Here is a 21,864-nt window from a genome sequence, read left to right on the forward strand (position 1 = left end):
AAACAGTGTTTCCCCACAAGGAGCAGTGGGTCCCCACAACGTCGTATGTGTCCGGAAAACGGTCACCACAAAGTATTACAAACAAATGCATACACACACACTCTTGTGATCCTTTTCTTCATAGAAATTAAACATCAAATGTTGCGGCGCAGCAGCTGTTTGGAGGAGCTTTGTTCCGCTACAGGTGGAGGAAGGGAACCTGTGCCGCTGTAACGAAGAACCTCGAGCCGCGGCGCTTTTACGGCATTGATTTAACATTGAGCCAAAATGGAAGGCGCTTCTGAGCTCTGGCTGTCAAATAATTTGACATGACAGATGTAAGTGTGTTGGAAATGGAGAGGTATGTGGGAACAGCTCCGGTTCAGTGGACACAAAGGGAAATGGCAGAGGGACGACTTCTTCCTTGAGAAACTGACGAGCGTTTAGGGTTGGGGGAAGGAGGAGAGATGGAAAAATGGAATGAAAGTTGGATACTCGGGTTGAAAGAAAGTAAAAAAGAAGAAGAAGAGGAAAAAAAGGGAAATACAAAATAGAAAGTCTGTGGAGAGTGCTGTAAATCTCAAGGGGTGAGGCAGGCCAACATTAGTTTCAGGCCATTTGTGGCATTCTCATCTCGACGGCCCTCTCGCAGCACCTACACCGGGGCCAATGAGGCAAAACTGATGGAAAGCAGTCTGAATGTGAGCGAGAAAAGATCTTCCTTTCATTTAACCAGGCCTCACAAAGTGGGCTACCTCCCTGACCTGCAGTTAGGAAGAGGAAATGAACAAGGGGGGAAGAAAATAATTGAGCACATTGTATGCAGCTCCAATAAAACGTGACTCCACGAGCTCAAGGCAAAGGCCGACAGTGTTTGCTGTTTGCTCAGCCAAAATGAAACCGTAATATACGTAATAAATAAGTTTTAAGTCGCACCCTTAAGTGAGCCTGTGTAGGATCTATTTTAAAGCCTTAGTTGCAGCAGCTCATTATGGTAATTCCGGTGGTTAATTTAGTTTGTGCGGTGTGGAGTTGGCAAAATGATCACAGATTACTCGTCCTGTATAATCGCATCAAAGTAAACGTAAACAAATGATTGCATTTCTCCGCCGGCCAGGTTATTTTTATACGCCTTGATAAATCTTGACTGTTCGCTTCAGACGCAGATTGAATTTGTGGCTTTTTAATTGTGTTTTAACTCTGCAGAGCTGCTAAAATAAACATGATGTATCCGTGTGCGCGGGATTACAGGTCTGCTCCACCGTGCGCTCGGCGTAATGTCTGCGCTGCTGTTTGCTCAGTACCCAAAATGATAACACTGTGGCTTATTTGCAATCTCATATCGCTCAGAGTATTTCATTACCGCTCATAATGACTTTATAATGTGATTTTTGGATCCGCTTGTTTTGTCTGGAGTTTTATTGCCTCCCATGTGCGCTCAAATACTTTGCGCCTGCTCTTTGTGTGTTCCTCGTATCTACATGTTCATTTATGTGTGCACAATTACTGAGTTAAAACGATATTTCATGCCAATTGATATTTTTCCTTTTTACATTAAAATTGAATTTCACATTTTATATTTGCCCCAAGAGTAAAGCTTCAAATACAAATCCGTTTTATTGTTTTTGGGGGGTATTTTTGTTTCAGTTTTGTATTGTTTGGCTATTAGCTCTTGCTGTGTGGACATTGTGAAAATCAAGCTAAATAATACTGGGCTTAATCAAATTATTGCTTGCAAAGGGCTTTCATATTTTCCCAAGCGTCGGTTCAGTTTTATGTAATTTAATTGCTGTCAAATCTTACAATAAGCTAAACAACTGGTAGGTTGGTAGTTGTACTAATAGAAGGGGATTTCTGCCGCTCTGTAAATCTTTTTTGGAAGATCTGAAACGCTTTGTCAGTGGACAGAGTTAAATCTCAACAAACATAGATTTAACTCTGTCCAGTTAAGAGTCCATTAGTTTTAGTCTAAGAGTCTTTCTGCATTTGAGAGGAAGCCAACATGCTAACCTGACAACCAGAAACATTACTGTGGGGTTAAGTGGTTCATCTAAAATACCCTTAGGTGTGTGTGTGCGTGTGTGTTTGTGTTTGTGTGTGCATGTAGTTTGTCTTGTGTTGTCCTGTGATGGACTGGCAGCCTGTCCCCGCTTCAGTCATTATGGTCTATCACAGTGTTTCTCAACCCTGGTCCTCAGCGCCCCCCTGTCCTGCATGTTTTGGGTATTTCCTTTCTGCCACACACCTGAATTGTATCTCTGGATGATTAACAGGCTTCTGCACCACTTGATGGTCATGCAATCATTTGAATCAGCTGTTCTGGAATAGAGGCATATCTAAAACATGCAGAGCAGGGGGGCGCTGAGAACCAGGGTTGAGAAATACTGGTCTATCATGTCAAATCCTAATACAGATTGTAAGGCGCACTTAAAAGCCTTTAATTTTATCAAAAAACAGCAGTGCGCCTCATATATATTATCCTTGAGTAAATCAGCCCCTCTAGTGGATTAGTTATGGATTAATTCTGGTTGTGCTCACTGACCTTGAAGTGATTTTTTGTGGTACACGGCGCTCACGGCGTTCTGTCAAAATGTTTTAGCTACATTACGGCTACTGTAGTCGGGAGCGTCGTGGAGTAATACGCACTGTGCTTTGACTGACTGACTTATCCGACTGTTTTGTTTCGCTTAATGCACCTTGTGGTCTGGTGCGCTTTATATACGAGAAAAGATCAAAAGCAGACCATTCATTAACAGTGTGAATTATAAGCCAGTTCGCCCTGTAGTGCGGAAAATATGGTAAAAGAAATCATCACTGTGAAGTGAGTGGCAAAATGTGAAAAAGTAAAAGAAGTAGGGATACTTTTACATCTAATCCACCTGTTTATGAAGCTTCATTCGAGAACTACACCTACATCCCATTTACATTCTAACACCGGGTGGAGCTGGTGTGTCTTCAAGTTCAGACTTTAAAGCCTCGCTTCCTCTGAGCCCGGCGTTCGTTCAGAATCTCATCTCAGAATCTCCCTCTGCCGCTCGCCTTCACGTCACGACAAACCGCAGAGTTGTGTGGCAGGAAGAACTGGGAACAGACAAATTTGCAGAGCAACAGACTCATCTGCCCCCATGCTGCACAGCTAAAGGCCGAGGCGCTGCTACAGGACAGCCGGCTTGATAGAGTTACAGACACGCATTCAAACCAACCCGACCTCAACGCCGACCCGGCCCGCGTGTATAAAGGTAGTCACCTGCAGCTTAATCCAACCATCAGACACCTGACACGAAAAAAAGGGGATGAAAGAAGCTCCACTTCTCCAGCAGGGCGCGACAATTTCGCACCTCCTGTTACACTCCGTGGCATGATGGTGTGTGTGTGCGTGAGTGCGTGTGTGTGTGTGCGCGCAAGGGCGAGAGTGTTCACGCATTGGTGGAAAATCTGCTCACTTGCCATCACATTGGTGAAAGGCGATTTTCCGTAATCCCGGAGTGTAAGCCATGGAGTACAAATGGGCGTAAAGGACTATGTGTGTGTGTGTGTGTGTGCTACTATTTTTGTGTGAGTCAAAAATGTCTCCAAGAAGCCGCCTGTCTGTGTGGGTGACTGATAAGAGGCAGAGAGTGTGCAGCGATTAGAGCAGTGAGAGCAAAGAGCTAAAAAAATTGTGACACCTCCATGAGAAATTAATTTGGAGATTTTCTCCACACCTTACAGCCACTGGATATAACTCAGCATTTGTCTGATGCCTGTTGAGTTTAAATTTGATCTTTTTTTTTTTTTCTTCCTCCAAGTTTTGCTCTGCGGTTGTGTATAATTGAGTTCTTTAAGTTTCAAAGACATCCTTTTCAGAAGCAAGGTCACGCTTTCGCCTAAAACCGGTCTTGGTGAAATGAAAATTACCTTTTTCTAAACCAAGGAGCGTTTTCAGAGGTGGAAATGGGAAAAGTTTGGTCTAACTACAAGAAAATATGTCCTTGCACATTGATTGCTTGAAAACCACCTGTCTGAGATATTAATTATATGATGCTAGATTGTGAGAGCAGCCATGGAACAAGCGAGAACATCTTGTCAATGCAACAAGTATAACTTTATACGTCTCATGTTAACATCAAATCCTGTTTAACTTTAACACTCGACAGCCAGACCACCGGTGGTAAGGATGATAAACACCGACTCTGCACTGCAACTCAACACTGGTACACCCCAAGGATGTTACCTAAGCCCCCTCCGTTTCCTCTTTTCACCAATGACTGTGTAGTCATACAGATATCAAAAGCGTTTTTTTTTGGTTCAAATATCTATGAAGACGTAATATAATGTCAGCAAGCTCAAACATACTCAGTCTGTGACGACTGAGTAAGTCCAAGATGGACGCTACACCCTTTGGATCTCGATCGGGGTCTCTAAGGTTGGGAATGAGAAAGAGGGCTACACCCTGGACAAGTCAGAAGTTTATCAAAGCACTAGTCAAGATATTTACAAGACAAACAACTATACATGAATCCTTTACCACCCGCAATGAATCTACAATTACCAGGTAATCTTACATTCCTAACTGTATAACTTTTGGTGAACAATGGAGTACCTAGAGAAAAAAAATTATTAAAAAAACCTTATTATTCATTTTAGCTATGATCGGTTTAAAATGTGTTCTGATTGAATGAAACAAATGAATCATTTTATGTGGGTGCAAAACTAATTAGTCCAATCATGATGTGCGTTTTCATAAAACAACCCTCTCATTCAGATTACAAATTCAATCAGAATATTCAGTAACACTTTTATTTGAATGCTGACATGACACCTGTCATGAACATGAAGGAGTCTTTATGGATTTTGAGGACTGTTGTCATGAAGTGTCTTTCGGTAAATAATGACACTTTTAATAAGTCGCTTTAAAAGTTTCATTAAAAGTGTCATTATTTACCGAATGACAATTCATGACAGCAGTCATAAACATTCATGAAAACTTATTCACGTTCAAAACAGGTCATGTTTATGACAGTGTCATGTCATAAACATGACACTGTCATGTTTATGTTCATGACAGTGTCATGAACTGTAACAGTTTATTTTTTTAAACTGTAACAGTTTATTCGGTAAATAAAGTGTTACCGAATATTCCAATTGGAGCATTTATATAACTTATAAATGCTCTTTTTCACTGATTATTCTGTTTTTATTTTTTATTTTAATTATGTTAAGCACTTTGAAATGCCTTGCTGCTGAAATGTGCTATACAAATAAAATTTGATTGATTGATTATCAGTTCTGATTACTTATGTAGATGTAAATGTGAATACTTAGACATCACATTGGTGTAACAATTAATGTGCCTTGACAACTGTGTCATGGTTTCCACTCTCTCTCATGTTAATGGTGATTGCCAATAGGATTGCAAAGCTGAGCCACTTCAAAATTCAGCCTCAAAATTCATCTCCACTGTTGAAAAAGTCTCACAACAGGAACTATTTTCAGCACAGACTAACTGGCTCTGGGTTGGCTGAGTTGGTAGAGCACATGGACCATGAGTAGCAGCTATAGTCATCGAGTTATTGCTGTCAAGGGTTCAATTCCTGGACCATTTGCTGCGTGTTTTCCCACCTCTCAATTTACTGCTCAAAAAAGGTTACTAAGACTAACTCACTCTTTGAAAAGGTCTTAATATTCATTAGAGAATTTGAATCTGTCATAAAATACAATAAAAGGCTTTCTTTTTTTTTCTTTTCGCTACTGATGCGGAAAAAAAAAACACACACAAAAATTGAAGCCCTGCAGAAGAATCATGTTTAAATGAACAAATGTGGAAATCCAAATCAAGCTGTGAAATTGTCTGGAGACCTTGTACACAATGGCAGAAAGAGTTTAATGGGAACATCAGGGATCTTCAGCAGGATGCTGCGCTTTAATGAAAGCCTCCTTCTTCCGCTATTACATGGGAAAAATAGACACTTAGTTCATGATAAAAAATTAAAAAGAAACAGTTTGCCAGCTGTTTTAACAAGCACAGAATTCCCACTCTTCAGTAATCCTCAGGTCTGCAGCTCTGAGACCAAGCATCAAGTGGGTATTTGTCTGCCTTCCAAGGGATTCCACCCCCCTCCCCTCGTCTCCTTGTCTGTTGATGCCCCAAGGCCCAGAATACAAATCATTTGGTATTATGATGTAAATCTGAGTAAAGTGCAGTGTTTTCCCTGTACCTCCCCTACGTGGCAAGTAGAAAATACCAGTAAAATTGTGTCTCATGGCCTGGTGGTGAATGAAGAAGATATAATAGAAAGACATCTTCCCCAAGTTTTTTTTTTCATATTCTATTCTTCCCATAGACCTAAATAAGTCCTTTAAAATCAAAGACGTTTCAGAGTGCGTTCTCGAATCGGGTTTTCTTTGTGATCCGACGTCGCGCAGAAGTTTTCCGAAGACAAAGTTATGTTTGCTAAAAATCACACTGTCACTCACCCTGACAAGCATGTGTGGGAAAGGTCCTCGGGAGTTTTCAGGAACGTTGATAGGTGGGATGACCCAATCTCTCTTCTGCCGCCTCAAGCTGTTCGCAGAGGAACCTCTCTGATGTCTCCGAGAGAACTTGATAACCCTGGGTTGGGACTCCCACACCCGTGACAGCATTTCTTCAAAGCCGATCTGAAAAGAGAAAAAGAGAGAGTGCGTTGTGAATCTTGCGAAGCGGCAACAAAAAAAAAAAAAAGCAAAAAAATCTTGACGGCTGATCGGTCCTGAGGGGAAACTGGCTGGTCAGAGAGTCAAAAATGAGATCTCTTTACGACTAGAGCTACCAGGTAGTGCTAACAACAACACTCTTTGGTGTGAAAGTTGTTACTAAGTACAAAAAAAAGATTCAAAGTGTGTAGTGAGGTGGCTAAAAAGACAAAGAAGAAAAAGAAAGGTGTAACAATTTCGGACGTATTACTTAAAAAGTGAAGCCTGTGGTTCGTTCAGGCTGCGAGGGAGCGAGAGAGTGCAAGACTTCCAGCAGGTAACAAGCAGGCTGAATGTTGGATTAGGAAATTTCCTGCAGGTGTCTGACCATTGTCCTGTGAGTTTTAAATGAACCACTGACTCCAACAGACCTGGGTCACATGGCCGGATTACATCCAACATGTAAACAAAATCTGTTAAGTGTTCTGTATACTTGGACACTTCTTAAGGTTCATCAGTTTAATTGCTTGATACCACAAAGAGTGAATTAACTCTGCGTTTTCATTAAACTGCTGACATTCTGGGATTCTACAACCACTTGTCCAAAAGAGAGAAAAAATAACAGCACTTGACTGGAGATCAGAGGAAAATTGACAAATTGGCTCAAGATCATGAAACAGAGTCGTTCAAAACACTTGTTACAACCAAAGTATGCAAAAATTAAATCTATGAACATTCAAGACTCCCACATACACGGGTATACTTCATTCCACTGAGGTTGGAGCGTACGCCATGCAGATTCAAAGTGGCACTGAGTCGCTCAAAAGTAAACCACTGCATACACAAACTCATGTCACACAGCAAACTATTTGCATCAAACTGATGAGGTCGAGAATCGACGAAACCAGTAGAAATGGCACGTATGAGCCGGACTGCCACTGGAGAAGAAACGAGGTTAAAAGACACAAATTCCTTAAAATAATGCCGCATTGCTTGTTTCAAAACCCTGAGCAGGAAACCTGAGCCTGCCTGAGGCCCCACGACTCCTACCTGAGACGGTGAGTATTCCTTCAGACTGCACCGTGCATGGATGTGCGTGCCTTGTTTACATCCCCGCAGGGACGTTTTTAATTTAATGTTTCCTTCATCTCTGTCTTTCCCGTTTGTCCCTGCTGAAGACTGAAACAAATGAGGTATCCCCCCCACCCCACACCTCACGTAAGCCTTTCTTGGCATGAAACAGATACAAGAGAAACATCTGTCTGATAATGAGAGGAGTACCCTGCAGTTTTGTAATCATTCCAAGATGAAAACAGTTTTCTTCAAATTGTGTTGAAAGCCTTAATATTGTTTTGGTGTTTCAGACCACGAAGCTTTTTGCTTTTTTATTTTTTGTTATTCCCAGCTTATGTTTGAGGCTTTTGAAAATCTCCCAGTGTTCAGCTCTCATGTAGGAACGTATGGACGGATAAACAATCCCCACGGCCCCTCCTCTGTGATGCCCTCCGGCTATAGCTGCAGAGGGAAGATTGCGTTCTTACTCAGTTTGCCTCGTGAAATAAGGGTTAGAGGGGTGCGTAAAGCCCTGGGGTTTTTTTTTTTCCACCCCGATCCTTTATGCTATCGTCATGTGTAATATGGCTGTATTGCTGTAATCCACCTAATCCTATTGTTGAGTCTGCACCCCCACGTACAAACACACACACACACGCACACGCACACACACACACACACACACACACACACACACACACACACACACACACACACACACACACACACACACACACACACGCACACACACATCGGCAGCACCGTTGTCACCTGAAGCACGGTGGAAATCCTCCTGCTAATCCCACCTGGACCGCACGCAGCGCCGCCTCGCAGGCAGCTGAGCACACGAGCGGCAACGCGGCCGCGCCTCTGAAATGCAAACCCGGGCCAACTGTCCGGCCTATCAGAGCGCACCTGCTGTGCCTGTGAGGGAGGCCGACCGGAAGCTACACGCTCAGGCAACAGCGGTGAATGTTTTTCCATCTTTCGTCTTCACTCGTTGCATGTTCGAGGGAGGACATTTTGGACGGAGTCAGCCGTTCCCACCTGGACGGGAAGCTTTTTTTTTTTTTAACCTCAGAGTGGCCAGCTTTCTATTGGTCCCATCTCGATTTGACACAGTAGGGGCTCCCGCACTTCCTGTATTGGTGCCCTCTGTCCCCTGCACTTTTATCAGCCGTGTTTATCAAAGTGGGGCGAAGAGGCCACCAATGGCCACTAGGGGGAGCCCCGTAAAACTTGAGTGAAAAAAGTGAAAGTAAAAAATAAAAAAAAGTAACATTTAATCAGAAGATTTTGTTCAATATTTATAAAACAAGATTTATTTTTCAATAATTATGACGTGCAAGTTAAAAATAATTTATTGAATATTACTTGACATGCTCATCTTTCTGATTGGCTGATCATTTATCAAGAAGAAGATTTGCCTCAAAAGCAAGTATCGCACGGCTAATTAAAATCAAAAGATAAGATTTTAACTATACATGCTAACGAATGTGATAGTTACTGACGAGAGAGTTAGAGAGTGAGACAAAATAAATAAATGCCCATTCGAAATGGAGGTGTATACAAGCACACACACTTTCGAGGTGCCTTTCAAATAAATTCGAAAAGCAGACGATTCTTGATATATTTTGCTGCGTGGCATGGAAAAGTTTGGGAACCGCTGGTTTAATCCGTTGCTAACATGTTGCAACGTGTTTTTTCAAGTCACCGTTAAACACAACATGGCCCTGCAAGCTTTACACCTGTCAGACAGCGATGGAGACAAGCCGCTGTTAGCATCAAGACAGCTGGAAAGACCTTTACAGTTTTCTTTTCTCTAAGCAAACTGAGTGCGTTGAGTAATGCTATTGGATGCAGATAATTACATCCATGCCAACATATTACAGTAAGCTTGTTAAGAAGGAAAACTGACAGTGTCTGAAAATGTGCTATATAAGTTTGATCTATTATTATTGCTAATAATAACAGGCTGCTAATTGTGTTATGGGTAATGGCTACATTTTCTTAAGTGACTTTTTAGGTAAAAAGGAACTTGTAGCAATAGCTTTACTGTACTGTACTTTTTGCTTTTACTTTAGTAATAATATTGCTACTCTTACCTGAGTAGGTACTGGTGCAGGTGAGGCAGACAGTCGCTGATCGAATTAGTTTTTATCTGGGAATTTGTGCCATGTAGATGCTGGACAATGGAAATATTCACATTATGTGATGTCATAACCTTATAATTCAATATTTATTGGGTGGGGTTTTATGTGATAAATCAACACATATTAATACACCAGTGTAAAGTGTTATATTGCTCTCAAAATGTTGGGCATTTATTTATTTTTAAATCCTGTAATTATTCAAGCTGATCTGTGAAAGCTGAATACAAGTGCACACCAGACTCCGTAGATTTTTATTTGTAAAAAGAAAAAAAAACTTAAATGCATAATTTCTTGTGCTTTTATTTTCAATTATCCACTAATCTGTAATGGTCTGTCCCATAAAAACCCAGTGAACTCATTGTCGCTTGTGATAGTTACATTACAAAATGTGAATAATTGGTCCAAATCCTTTTCGCAAGGCACTTTCAGCTTTGCCAATCCTTGTATAAAAAAAATAACCCAACAAAAAAGCGAATGTTTAGTTTAATGTGGATGAAAAACGATCCGTGACAGTTTATGTGAGCGTACTCAGAGTCCAGTGACATATACGATGAGCCGCGGCTCTGTTCTTTTTCATCTTCGCCCGTCCCAGTAAACAGCTCCTGAGATAAACTCCATATCTCCCCTCCCAGCTATCAGTGGGAAAATACAATGAACGACCAGCCTCTTCCATACAACAATCCACCAGCTGATGAAGAGCGGATGATAACGGGGTTGAAATATTTCATTGGTCAAGCCTCAACATTCCTTTAAAAGAAATGAAGAAATAAAGACGGGAGACAGTCAGCCAGAGCGATAGGAGTCAACAGAAGAGCTGTCGTTGGATGGAAGTCTGCTAGTGGATGATATCTGCATAGTGGCTGCATGCGACTCTGACTTTCAAACAGCATGGCAGATGAAATGCTGCTGGCATTGAGACAGAAGCAGAATTACAGAGAAGAGAGAACAACACAGGAAGTACAGTCTCAGTAAGCTTCTGGAAAACAACAATGTGTGCCTATCCAATATATGGGACATCTTTTGGCTTGTTTTCCTTCACATACACTCACCGGGCACTTTGTAAGGTTCAAAACCAGTTTGGAGCCTCTTGTGCCTCCAGAACTATCTTAATTCTTTACGGCATACTTTCTCCAGGGGGTCAGAAATGTTCCACATTTGCATGATGGCATCACACAGTTGTCATAGATTTTGTCAGCTGCGTATCCATAATGGGAATCTCCTGTTCCGCCTCATCACAAAGCGCTCTAATGGAATGAGAGCTGGTGACTGGGGAGGCCCATTGGAGGACAACCATCATGTTCAACATACCAGTTTGATGCGATTTCAACTTTGTGACATCGAGCTCTATCCTGATGGAAGAATCCAACAGAACACGGGTGGTGATGAAGTGATGGACACGGTCACCAACAATAATCAGATCAGAGTTTAAAACCAAATCCGTGGACGGCTTCTTGCTTTTTGTGTTTTTTTTTTGTTTGTTTTTTTTTTACCAAACTGATCCTGTGATGGGGAATCTGATAAGAGTCCAGTTTGAGAGAGCAGTGGAAATAGCAACTTCGGTTTTCTGTTCGTAGCTGCTGTTGAGTGAGACGCTGCACCGCTCCTCTCCAGTCCCCTCACTTGTTCTCTGACGTACTAACCCTCCCACTTGCACCTTTGAGAGGCCAACACCAAACCCGCTGTTTACCTCTATGGATCCACAATTGTAAAAAACATAATCCATCTCACTATTCATAGAGGATCTCTTAGCTGGATTATTGTTGGATTTTCACAGAACGTCTCATTCCTCTTCCTTCTGTGGGTTAATCGGACTGAGCAGCCTGCAGGCCTCCTGTCCTCCTATTCATAACCGGCTCCTGGAGCTGATCCAGGTTATGTTTTAGTGACTCGTATGAGTCCTGGGGATGTTGTTCCAATGATTCTGTACTAAGTCAGCTGATAGATAACTTTCATAATGTTAGAACCAGGCACTAAGGCTGTTTTGCTGCTATTGAAGAACCATGAGATAATAAGTGAATCCAGTTCACACTTTTGTATTTGTCAACAACAATAATAATAGTTTTTATTTACAATGCTCTTCATCTGTTGAGATCCCAAAGGGCTAAATACATATGCATGAAGTGATATGCTTCTGTAATTTATACAATTTAGAACAGCTCGATTCAATAAGGTAGGGAAATAATAAAACACATTTACCTACTAATTACCTACTACCTATCTATTTCTGATAGATAGTGTTATGGAAATTTCATTATCAAAGAATGAGAAGCTGTTTCAATAATAAGAGAAAGATTAATCTTTGTCTTAAGTTTCTTTATTCGAAGGCAAAAGCGTTCGAAGACCCGTCTCACTGAGCGCAGTCAGGAGAAAGAGCCCTGAACAACACACATCACATCGTTATATAGTCACAGCAAGACAAAGACCCACCCAAAGTCTGATCTTATCTCTACTACCAGATGGATCACAGAGACGATCCTGACCCCCACCTCATGAACTATCCCTCACCTCTTGGAGGGGATAATTTTATGGCAGGAAAGAGAACTTATAAGGATTTCAGGAGAAACTTCTAATTCTTCTTTGTCAGTTAGTCGTAGGTTCAGGTCAAACAAGGGTACAAACTACATTCCACACACATCAGCCCTTTAAGACAATCACCAGATCAAGCATTTTACCCAAGATGTCTTTAGGTCTCCTCTGCTATCACAGCTGTGGAAACATCTAAACATTATCTGCAAACATATTTAATGGACAAACACATATTGCAGAAATATAGAAACAAAGCAGATATAATCTGTAAATAAATGAGAAAAAGTATAATCAGTTCCTTCAAAAATGAAATAAGACTGAAAACTAAATTTTCTATTACAATAGGTTCACCTGAAGGATGCAAGGTGGAACATTTTGACAGAAGAGGCCCCCAGACCAGTTTGCTCTTTGTAGCTCATCTACTTCAGATTGTGCCCCACATATCTTAGTAGTAACAAGTGTTGCTTTAGACGCAGTTCCATTACTATCATCTTCTGAAAATGATTTCTTTAGCGATGAGAAATGATTGGTTATTGATAGATCAGCATTTTCTGAAATACTCCCAACGTATCCGTTACCAACCACCATGCCACATTTAAAGTTACTTCAGTCTACCTTCTTCACAATTGCACTAAATTATCACAAAAAAAAACAAACAAACTAGACATATCTTCAGTCGTGCCTAAATAAGTGACATTTAAGAACATGTGTACACGATGAATGAATGAATGAATGAATGAATGAATGAATGAATGAATGAATGAGTGTTTAGCATGTGTGGAGTCAGTCAGTCATTTTTGCGTGTTCATGTGGAAAATCTCCTGAGATGACCTTGATGCAGGCATATGCTTAAAGGTTTGATTGTGTAAAAATAATTCATGGGTGTATCTATATGAATGTGTCCCTGATTGAAAGTGCGTGTGCTTGCATACATGATACAAGAACAGTGTGTGTGTGTGTGTGCGTGTGTGTGTGCGTGTGTGCGTGTGTGTGTCCTCAGCTTGCTGGGGGCCCTTGAACCCTAAAGGCATGAAGAGCCAGCTGCCATCTCTCAGTTCCCAGGCATCCCTGCACACTGCTGCTACATGGCAGTCGTAGGGCCTGTGCGCCCTGAGCCCTGGAGCAGACATCTGGAGGTTATCTGTCTGACAAACAGGCGTAGCAACACAATAAACGCGTTCTCCCTGCCAATTCTCTGTTCGCCATGTCTTCTTTTATGTTTTTTTTACTACTGGAGATCCCTTAGCTGAATCAGATCACAGTGAAAGACTTCAGTAAGAAGAATGTTCTCCCATGAGATCCTTTAGCAAAAACCAAAACGAGGGGGAAAAAAAGAGAGAAAGTTTCCAACACCGAAATCAAACTGTGTCAGAAAAAAATTATATTGAAGTTCTTGATACTGTTTTCCTGTCGAGACCCTCTGCTTTCCATCGTAGTCTCTAAACGCAATCTAAAAGTTCGGAGTTCAAAGTACTTTTGCTTCTGCTCCATTTCCGATGACCGACAGACCCCGGGGTCCCGCGTTCTGGCCCGACAACCGTTGTCGTAATCTACCCCGAACAGGAGAGGCTGCTTGGGTGGAGCGCAGTGGAAAATGCTAATTAGATGAGCACTAAAACCTGTTCGGGCAAACCGGCGGACTCCAGGTTCGTCGGTGCATAACCAAAGGGGGCTCTGATCTGGTGGAGACGGCAAACAGCCGAGCCATGAAATCAGCCCGAGTTGGAGAGCTCTCCACGAGGGGAACCTACCTGCGCGAGCTGTGATAGCCTGAGTACATAAACGCAGCGAGAAGGGCTTTAAGCCAAAGATGCTCCACACTTCAAATGCTGGAAAATTAAATGGCAAAAAAAATAAATAAAAAAATCCTAGTGGTACACATTCAAAGTATGCTAATTTCCGCTTCTGAAACAGAACTGGGAGATATCGAGCCGGTTATTAAAAGCAAATTAGTTCCCTCTCACTGCTGCTGCACAGCAAAACATGCACAGCAAGAGGAGCGTACATTATGAAGCAGAAGCGAGTTCATTTACAGAGCTAAGTGTATCATGGTTGGTAAGAGCAAACCAAGTCATCCAAAATCTGAAAAATTAATGTCTGAATGCCATATAAGGTCATACAGAAACATTGGTTTGTAATTTAAGCTTCATGTCTGCTGTCGTAAAATCAAAGACAAACGTACAACAAAGCAAAAAAAAAAATCTAATTATAGGCAAAGGTCACCTTAACAAGCAAACATTGTTTTGACAATCACAATGCCTTGAAGAAGTCTTCATTCATACTTCTTAAAAATCTATTGGGTTACGTTAGAGGTGTGGACAGTGATGGCCAAGTCTTGTTTCAGATTCCTATTTAGATTTTGGTCTTGACTTTGACTTGGCCATTCTAACAATAAATATGGTTTGATCTAAACTATTCCATTGAATCTCTAGTTGTATGTTTAAAGGGTCACTGGAAGGAAACCTCTACAAAAAAAAAAAATCTGGATTTTTTTTGTTTGTTTTTGTTTTAAAGTCATGAAATATGTAAAATTCAACAGCATACGAATACTTTGGCAAAGTTCTGCATCCTGCAAAGCACCGTATGCATGTCAGTCCAAAACCATTCTGCTGAAACTGAAGGTGCAGTTAAGTCAGAGCTCTTCAAGCAAGTCCTGTCGCTTACCAAAACTCTGTTTTTGAAAGTAGGAAAATCCTTTAAAATGTTAATTGGTGTAAAAATGAAATCCCATTCTTTAAAAAAAATAAAATAAAATGTTTGTTTTTTTAGAAATAAGCTAAAAAGTTTGTAGCAGTGACAAAAAATATATGTATATATTTTGTTTTTGTTTTCCATACTTATCCAAACCTAGAAAATGTAATTATATTTAGTTATATTAATCAATAAACACTGGAGGGCCATGGTGATGAGGGTGAATGTAAACTTAAAGAAAATATGAAAGACACCCAAGCACAGCAACAAGTATTGGAAGTTTGGGATCTTAAATACTGATAAAGATGTGATTGTGACACAATAACCAGATGGGTACAATCAACAAAATGAATAGACCAATCGACTCTAAGTGATCGGAGTTAAATATAAAAAATATGGAGATAAGTCAAAATTCAAGACTCAAAATGCAGAAGTCCCCGTCCATGGGATCAAATCAGTTATTCCCTGTAATATCACATTATCACTTTTATAAGTAAGTTTGTACTAAAACCTTATTTTAGCTACTAACCCAAAAAAAGTATCTGTTGAAAGCGACGTGAGAACACATAAACACCACGGCGGTGAAAAAACCGATGTGGCATACATGCACAAAGTCATTTTCAGCTATTGATGTCATCAAAAACAACACCTTTCCCTCCCACCCAACCTCTCTCAATTATTGAATCTTTCTCTTGCTCCGCAATGTGTGAAACATAATTATACAGTGAAACTACATCACCTGGTCTTTGCAGACTCTACCAGAGTGGAACATTAGCTCAATCAATGTCAATTATTTCCCAGTCTCCATTATTGCGCCCGCAGGAGTGGGCAGAATTATAATCCTCTCTCTCTCTTTCTCTCTCTCTCTCCCTCTCTCTGTGACTGCTTTAGTTACACGAGTGCCGGCCGGGCTTTTCGTCATGATTAGAAACATGAGGGAACATTTCGCCCAATGGCTTTCAACAAGTAGTCCGGGAATCGTATGACAAGGGATTTGTCACTCGGCGAAGGACTTGGTGGGATTGAGACGCCTCTAACTGAGGCTGTGTTTACTTTGCGTGGTTGTGGGTTATGGTTATTAACGGAAAAATGATGAGAAACATTTGTGCAGTTCAACTCATTACACATATAAGACAAAAAAAAAAACATTTTAGAACATTTACAGTGTTTATGAATGGAGTATAATTGTGCAAATGAAGGACGAAACAGTCCAATTTTTAAAAAACTCAAGTATTCAAAGAGAATCTCTGCAAAATTTCAATATGGAGTAGTTTTTTTTTTCACCAATGTTCATCTTTTATGACTTTTATTACGAGGATCGGTATACTGTGGCTTGACTTTCTGATTAGGAACTCAATCAGGAAGATGCTTTCATCGTTCCTTCACAAAATGAATCGCAGCCAATCAGGGACACAAGTCTGCTCCTCAAATCTTCACTCTTTTTACGGAATTTTTCAATCAAATTTAATTAAGTTTAGCTTTCATCAAATGTAAGTTATTAAGGCTGGAGACTTAAACAGAGATCTGTAATCACCATTTGCCGGCTCATTAGAAAGAAGAAGCTTCGAGTGGCTGCCACGGTAACGCTCGCAACCTGTTGCTCCAGTTTTTAAAAGGAACGAGATGATGAAACGACGGTGTTGAATGGAAATTAATTGTGAGGTGGCTCTCCAGAGCGTGCACGGCGCTTTTTTTGTTTAGAAAACGCCAGGTGTTTCTGATTGGAAAAAGGAAAATAAAACAAAAAAAAAACGATGCTGAATCTTTTTAAAGAATGTTGTAACATCTAATGACAGTTTCTGAGCAAATCCCAACTCAAAGATACGTAGAACATTCAGAGGTGAAACAACATGTTTGTAGAAGAGCCTGGACCTTTGAACTAATCCTTTTGTAAAAGCGTCATATTCACTGTCACGGTTCAGCCTTCTCTAGATAACACCGAGCATCCATTCTGATGAAGCATGGCCGTCCTTCTTGGATTCTCTCGAGTTGTCCACCACTTGATCCGCACGATTATTGATATATACTAAAGTTGCGACTTAAGATTTGAATAGTAGGGTGACTTTCCTAAGAGCAGAGAGCAACATTCAGTTTACTGCATACCGTTTTGAACTCACTGCTGGGTAATATAAGCTTTCTGATGCTGCCAAAAGGACTTTCAAGACTCTTTGATGACAAGGATGATTTGATCCAGAACGCTGCTCCTCGAGTTCTCACTAAAACCAGGAAGAGGGAGCACATAACACCAGTTCTACAGTCCAGTTCTACAGTCCCTCCACTGGCTCCCTGTAGCTCATAGAAGAGACTTTAAAATACTGAAATCACTGAACGGCTCAGCACAAAAATACATTAAAGATGTGCTGTTGTTCTATCAACCTTCCAGACCTCTCAGGTCTTCTGGTTCTGGTCTGCATCCCCCAGACTTAAGAGAAACAGCATTCAGCTTCTACGCACCACAAATCTGAAACAAACCTCTGGAAAACTGTAAAGCAGTTTAGTATAGACTAAATCTAGACTGAAAAGCCACCTGTTTGGAGTCGCTTTTGAAACATTAGAACATTTGAAACACTAACACTAATTCGTGGTCTGAAACATTCGTTTGCACCGTTGATCAGGCTCTCCATTAGCCTGATCAACGGCAGACTAGCAGGGCCTGTACAGACTAACATGAGGCCCAGACGGTGATGAAGAGTAGCATGTAGAGGACGTACTGTATGTGAATGGAAATGGTGATGGGGATTGTACTGCCGATCTGACATTTGTGTTTTTATGTAGTTTTGCTTTTATGTCTTTATAGCTACTCTTTTTTAGATGTGCTGTAGTTTTGCCCCTGCTTCCTAGACAAATTTCTCCTATGGGAGACTAATAAGCTATCAACATTTTTGATGTAATCTCACTTGACAAATTGTAATGCTTCAATTGTTGACTGTGTGTTCTGTGACTTTGTATTTTTTTGTGTTTTTGTGATGTAAAGCACTTTGAAATACTTTAAAATGGATTGATTAATTGATTAATAATTTATCATCTTCAGTTGTCTTCAATGTGCCTCCAGTCATGGTTCAGTAAACATCAACGTAAGCCGTCTTTGGCCGTAGGCGGCCGCACGAGTTTCCTACAGATCTAAAAGACGGTGTCACTTTGTGAAAAAGAGACAATTTACACCTAAACAAATGATAAATATACCAACAGTCAGACAAATATCAAGCCAACAGTTACACAACTATTGCCCACTGTACCTTTGTTAGCGGTAGAGGGTGAAGATGTCCGGCGAGGGCCAGCTTCACGGTGGTCTCCCAGATGTGCGGGTCGTGCAGTCCCCGCGCCGTCACCATGAACTGGACGGGCTCGGAGAGGTTGGCCACCTCCTGCTCCGTGTACACGCTCCCGTCGGGCCTCACGCTGAAGCTGGGGTCGCTGCTGACAAAGCCCACCTCTCTGCTGCGTTGGCAGTCCTCAAACTTCACTGCAGAGGCAGACAGAGGGAGGGAGCGGAGGTGCAGGATGAGAAAGAGGCGACGAGCTGAGATTTACTCCGCAAGGTGTTCGCAAATCCTTGACACATCTGGCAGGCTTAAGATTAAACCGCATCCATCAAGACATATCTTGAAATATCTCATCCCTCCTGCTGTCACTTCAGATTCACCGCTTTGACGTTTTTGGGCAAAACAGACTGCTTATCTCCTCCTGAACACAGAGAGAAACCTAATACTTTTTTCCCATATAACTCTTTTTTACTCCCCCTGCAAGCTGGACTCAGAGGTAGAAAATACTATTTTCCCCTGGCTCCCCAGGGAGAGCATGAAGAGATGGTCAAGAAGCACATTAGGGTGAGTGACCAGATACAGCACAATGCACATGTAGGTCTGGAATGACATTCTGAGGGTTCTGCTTCACCGACCCAAAAGAAAGGGGAGCTGCAAGAAATCTCTCGTTTGCACGCGCTCACACAAATCGCTATTTCTGTAACCAGATGTCCGGACGTAAAGGTGTTTCCTGCCTTTCCACTTCACATATGAGTGATCGGCTGGGAGAGAGGCGCAGACGAAGAAATATGCCACTGCAGCACACAAAGCAGCAGAGACAGAAATCCCTTTCATTCTGTTACAGGATTTAATCAACTCTCTGCTTCATTCTTTTTTTACACGCTTCGCAGCACGACCTCGACATCGACGCGCCAAATGACTGATTGGTATTTTCAACATGTCTGATACAAACAAACAAAGCAACAACAACAAAAAAAGGCACATTCTGTCCCTTGTTTCATTCTACCCCCAAGAAATGTGGATGCACGCGCTGTGATGTTATCTGACGAACTCTGGCTGCTGATAACAAGACAAATTGATTTCATAAATCACCCTGGGAAACGCGTCGCCCGTTATGAGCCGCGGCAGCGTGATTTCTCAAAAATCCGGCGTGAAGAATTCTGCACGGCAAGCTTTTTATCAAGCCATCTATTTAATTTATCGCTCAGCTTCCTGTCAAAAAGCAGCTTCAAAACAACAGGCTAATAAAGGCGAGGATCTCCTCAGCCAGAGCGGCTTAGCGTCCCGCAAACGAGGCCGCTTGTTTTCAGCCGCTGAGTAATTGCAGCCGTAATGGCGACGGATGGTAAACACAGTTCCCAGGATGTGTGCATCCGTCTCTGTTCGTGAGTTCGCAATCTGTATTTTTATTTCAAGAAGTCAGAAGAAACACACACACACAAACACACACGCAGACAAACAGTGCGTCTTCGACTGTTGGGTGTCGTTTGAAATTGTCGCTTTGTTTTTGGGATCAAACATCGGTAACTGGGGTTGAGAATGAATGGATGTGACAGTATACCGATCAGACATAATAAAACTACCAATAGCGTGTTGGTTCAACTTCTCCTGTCAAAACTAATCCTGATCATCTAATGAGAGATGCTCCATTAGACTGAAATATCGGTAAGTTGGAGTCCAAACATCTTTTGCTCCTCAAACCATTCCTTAACCATTTCCCCAATTTTAGGTGTCAACCTACTAAACCAATACCAGCCACCAGGCATTACAGTTTTAATTAAATGGTCAGAAATGCTTAGATAGGTCAAATCACAAGAACATCCGTATAAACCTGACCCAACGTTTTCCAGCCAGTAGGACACTGTCCACAGCTCCAGACTGCCTCTGCTAGCTTACCTTCATCCTACAATGCATCCCAGCACCATTTGATCAGCAACACCTATCGACCCAGCTATATACATCAAGGGTGTCCAAACTTTTTGAAACAGGGGCCACAGAAATGGCATCTGTTATGAAGAATACAAAAACAATTCAAACTGAATACACAATATTTCAATGAAACGTACCAATCTCAGCCAAAAAAATGCGCCAACCCACTCATTTAGTCATGTGACCCTTTGTAAACTCTCTCATATGTTTACACTTGATCATCTTTCCCGTTTCTGAAACATCAATATTGATGACACAACATCCACTTGATGCGTGACATGCCTCACACCCGCTGACAGGTTCCACAACGACGGCATAATCGGTACTATTTGCTTCACTTGTCAGTGGTCATAATGTTACGCCTGATCGCTGCGTGACACAGAACTGCTTGAATTGTCCTGAGATTAATTGTGATGGCGGACATGTATTATGCAAATGACTTCAATTAGCTTGAACTGAGCGAGCTAATTGTTGTCACTTAGACAGGTCTCTGGTGGTGCAGCTGGAGAAGCGAGGCTTAAGGACACGAATACGTGCGTGCGTGTGTGTGTGTGTGTGTCTTCTGAGTGTAGGTGCACACAGACAGTGTGAGAAAGTACTTCCCTAGCAAAAGAATGCATTACTCTAGGTGTTAATGCTTAAACTTGAACCGGCTGCCTTTTGCGCTGTAGCGGTGCCAGTTGGCATGGGAACACTCGGGCGGTCCGTGAGACACCAGCAGTGCAAAATAGTGTTAGTGGAATATCTTTGGTTCTTAAAAGGGCAGCCGAGTCAACACTCAGTTTACCAGTCAACGCCTGCCGGTGTGAATCCTCTCTGGACTCAGATTGTAACCCAAAGCTTCATGTGTATAAGACTGAGAATATAGATACAGTCACAAATGACTCCGTGTTCATTAAACCGCAGCACAAAGCACATTTTAATCAGGCGGTGGGATCTGAAAGCTGATACAGAAGCAAAATAGGTTTATGTGTCAAAGTATCTGAGAACAAAAGAGAGTTGAGCGTTGAAGTCAGAAGACGGGGGAGGCAGACGAGACGCAACAGACAGTCGATGTTTAACGAAATAAATCAAATGAACCCCGGTGGAAATCATTTTCAGAGCTAACAAAAACAATTCTATGTTTCAAAAAGAAAGAGTTTAGATCGACTGTGACCACTGCTAATCAAATGCACCTTAACCGATTACCAACAGTGCAACAATCTCTGTAAAGGCAGGAGGGTTTGGAAGCTTGTTGCTCTGGACCACTGAATGTGTTGACACGATGCTGAGAGGGGAGAATAGTAGCAGTGACCTTCAGGAAACAATTACTGCTGCTATTCAATCTGGAAAGGGATAAAAAGGTGTTTCAGAGTCACTGTATACTGGACGTCCAGTCGGCCACTTTTCACCTTTCAATAAACTACCATAAAAAAAGCTGTTTTGGTAACACTTTATGTGAAGGGGTGTGAATAAGCCTGGCATTATGCTGTCATAAACATAACACCTGTTATGAACATGAAGGAGTCTTCATGAATGTTTACGACTGTTGTCATTTAGTATGATTCGGCAACTTATGACACTTTTAATGCAAAGTTGACTCTTTCAATGGAAAGTTTACTAAAACTTTACATTAA

At 41.5% G+C, this 21,864-nt stretch overlaps 1 protein-coding gene across 3 annotated transcripts in view; it reads right to left on the reverse strand.

Moving 5' to 3' along the window:
• The window catches only part of LOC103465092 (cadherin-4-like), a 321,198-nt gene that overhangs the window by 102,596 nt on the left and 196,738 nt on the right, over nucleotides 1-21,864 (reverse strand). For 2 of the 3 annotated variants that reach the window (XM_008409644.3, XM_008409643.3), the window contains exons 4-5: nucleotides 18,293-18,519; nucleotides 6,436-6,618 (exon numbers count right to left, since the gene is read on the reverse strand). In XM_008409644.3, coding sequence (XP_008407866.1) covers nucleotides 6,436-6,618; nucleotides 18,293-18,519 — 410 coding nt within the window. Of the gene's footprint in view, nucleotides 1-6,435; nucleotides 6,619-8,457; nucleotides 8,723-18,292; nucleotides 18,520-21,864 lie in introns of those variants that run through there. The other variant, XM_008409645.3, reaches the window with a different exon arrangement.

The sequence above is a fragment of the Poecilia reticulata genome, chromosome 5 (genome assembly GCF_904066995.2).
Source record: "Poecilia reticulata chromosome 5, P_reticulata-male-v2, whole genome shotgun sequence".
Lineage (NCBI taxonomy): Eukaryota > Metazoa > Chordata > Actinopteri > Cyprinodontiformes > Poeciliidae > Poecilia > Poecilia reticulata.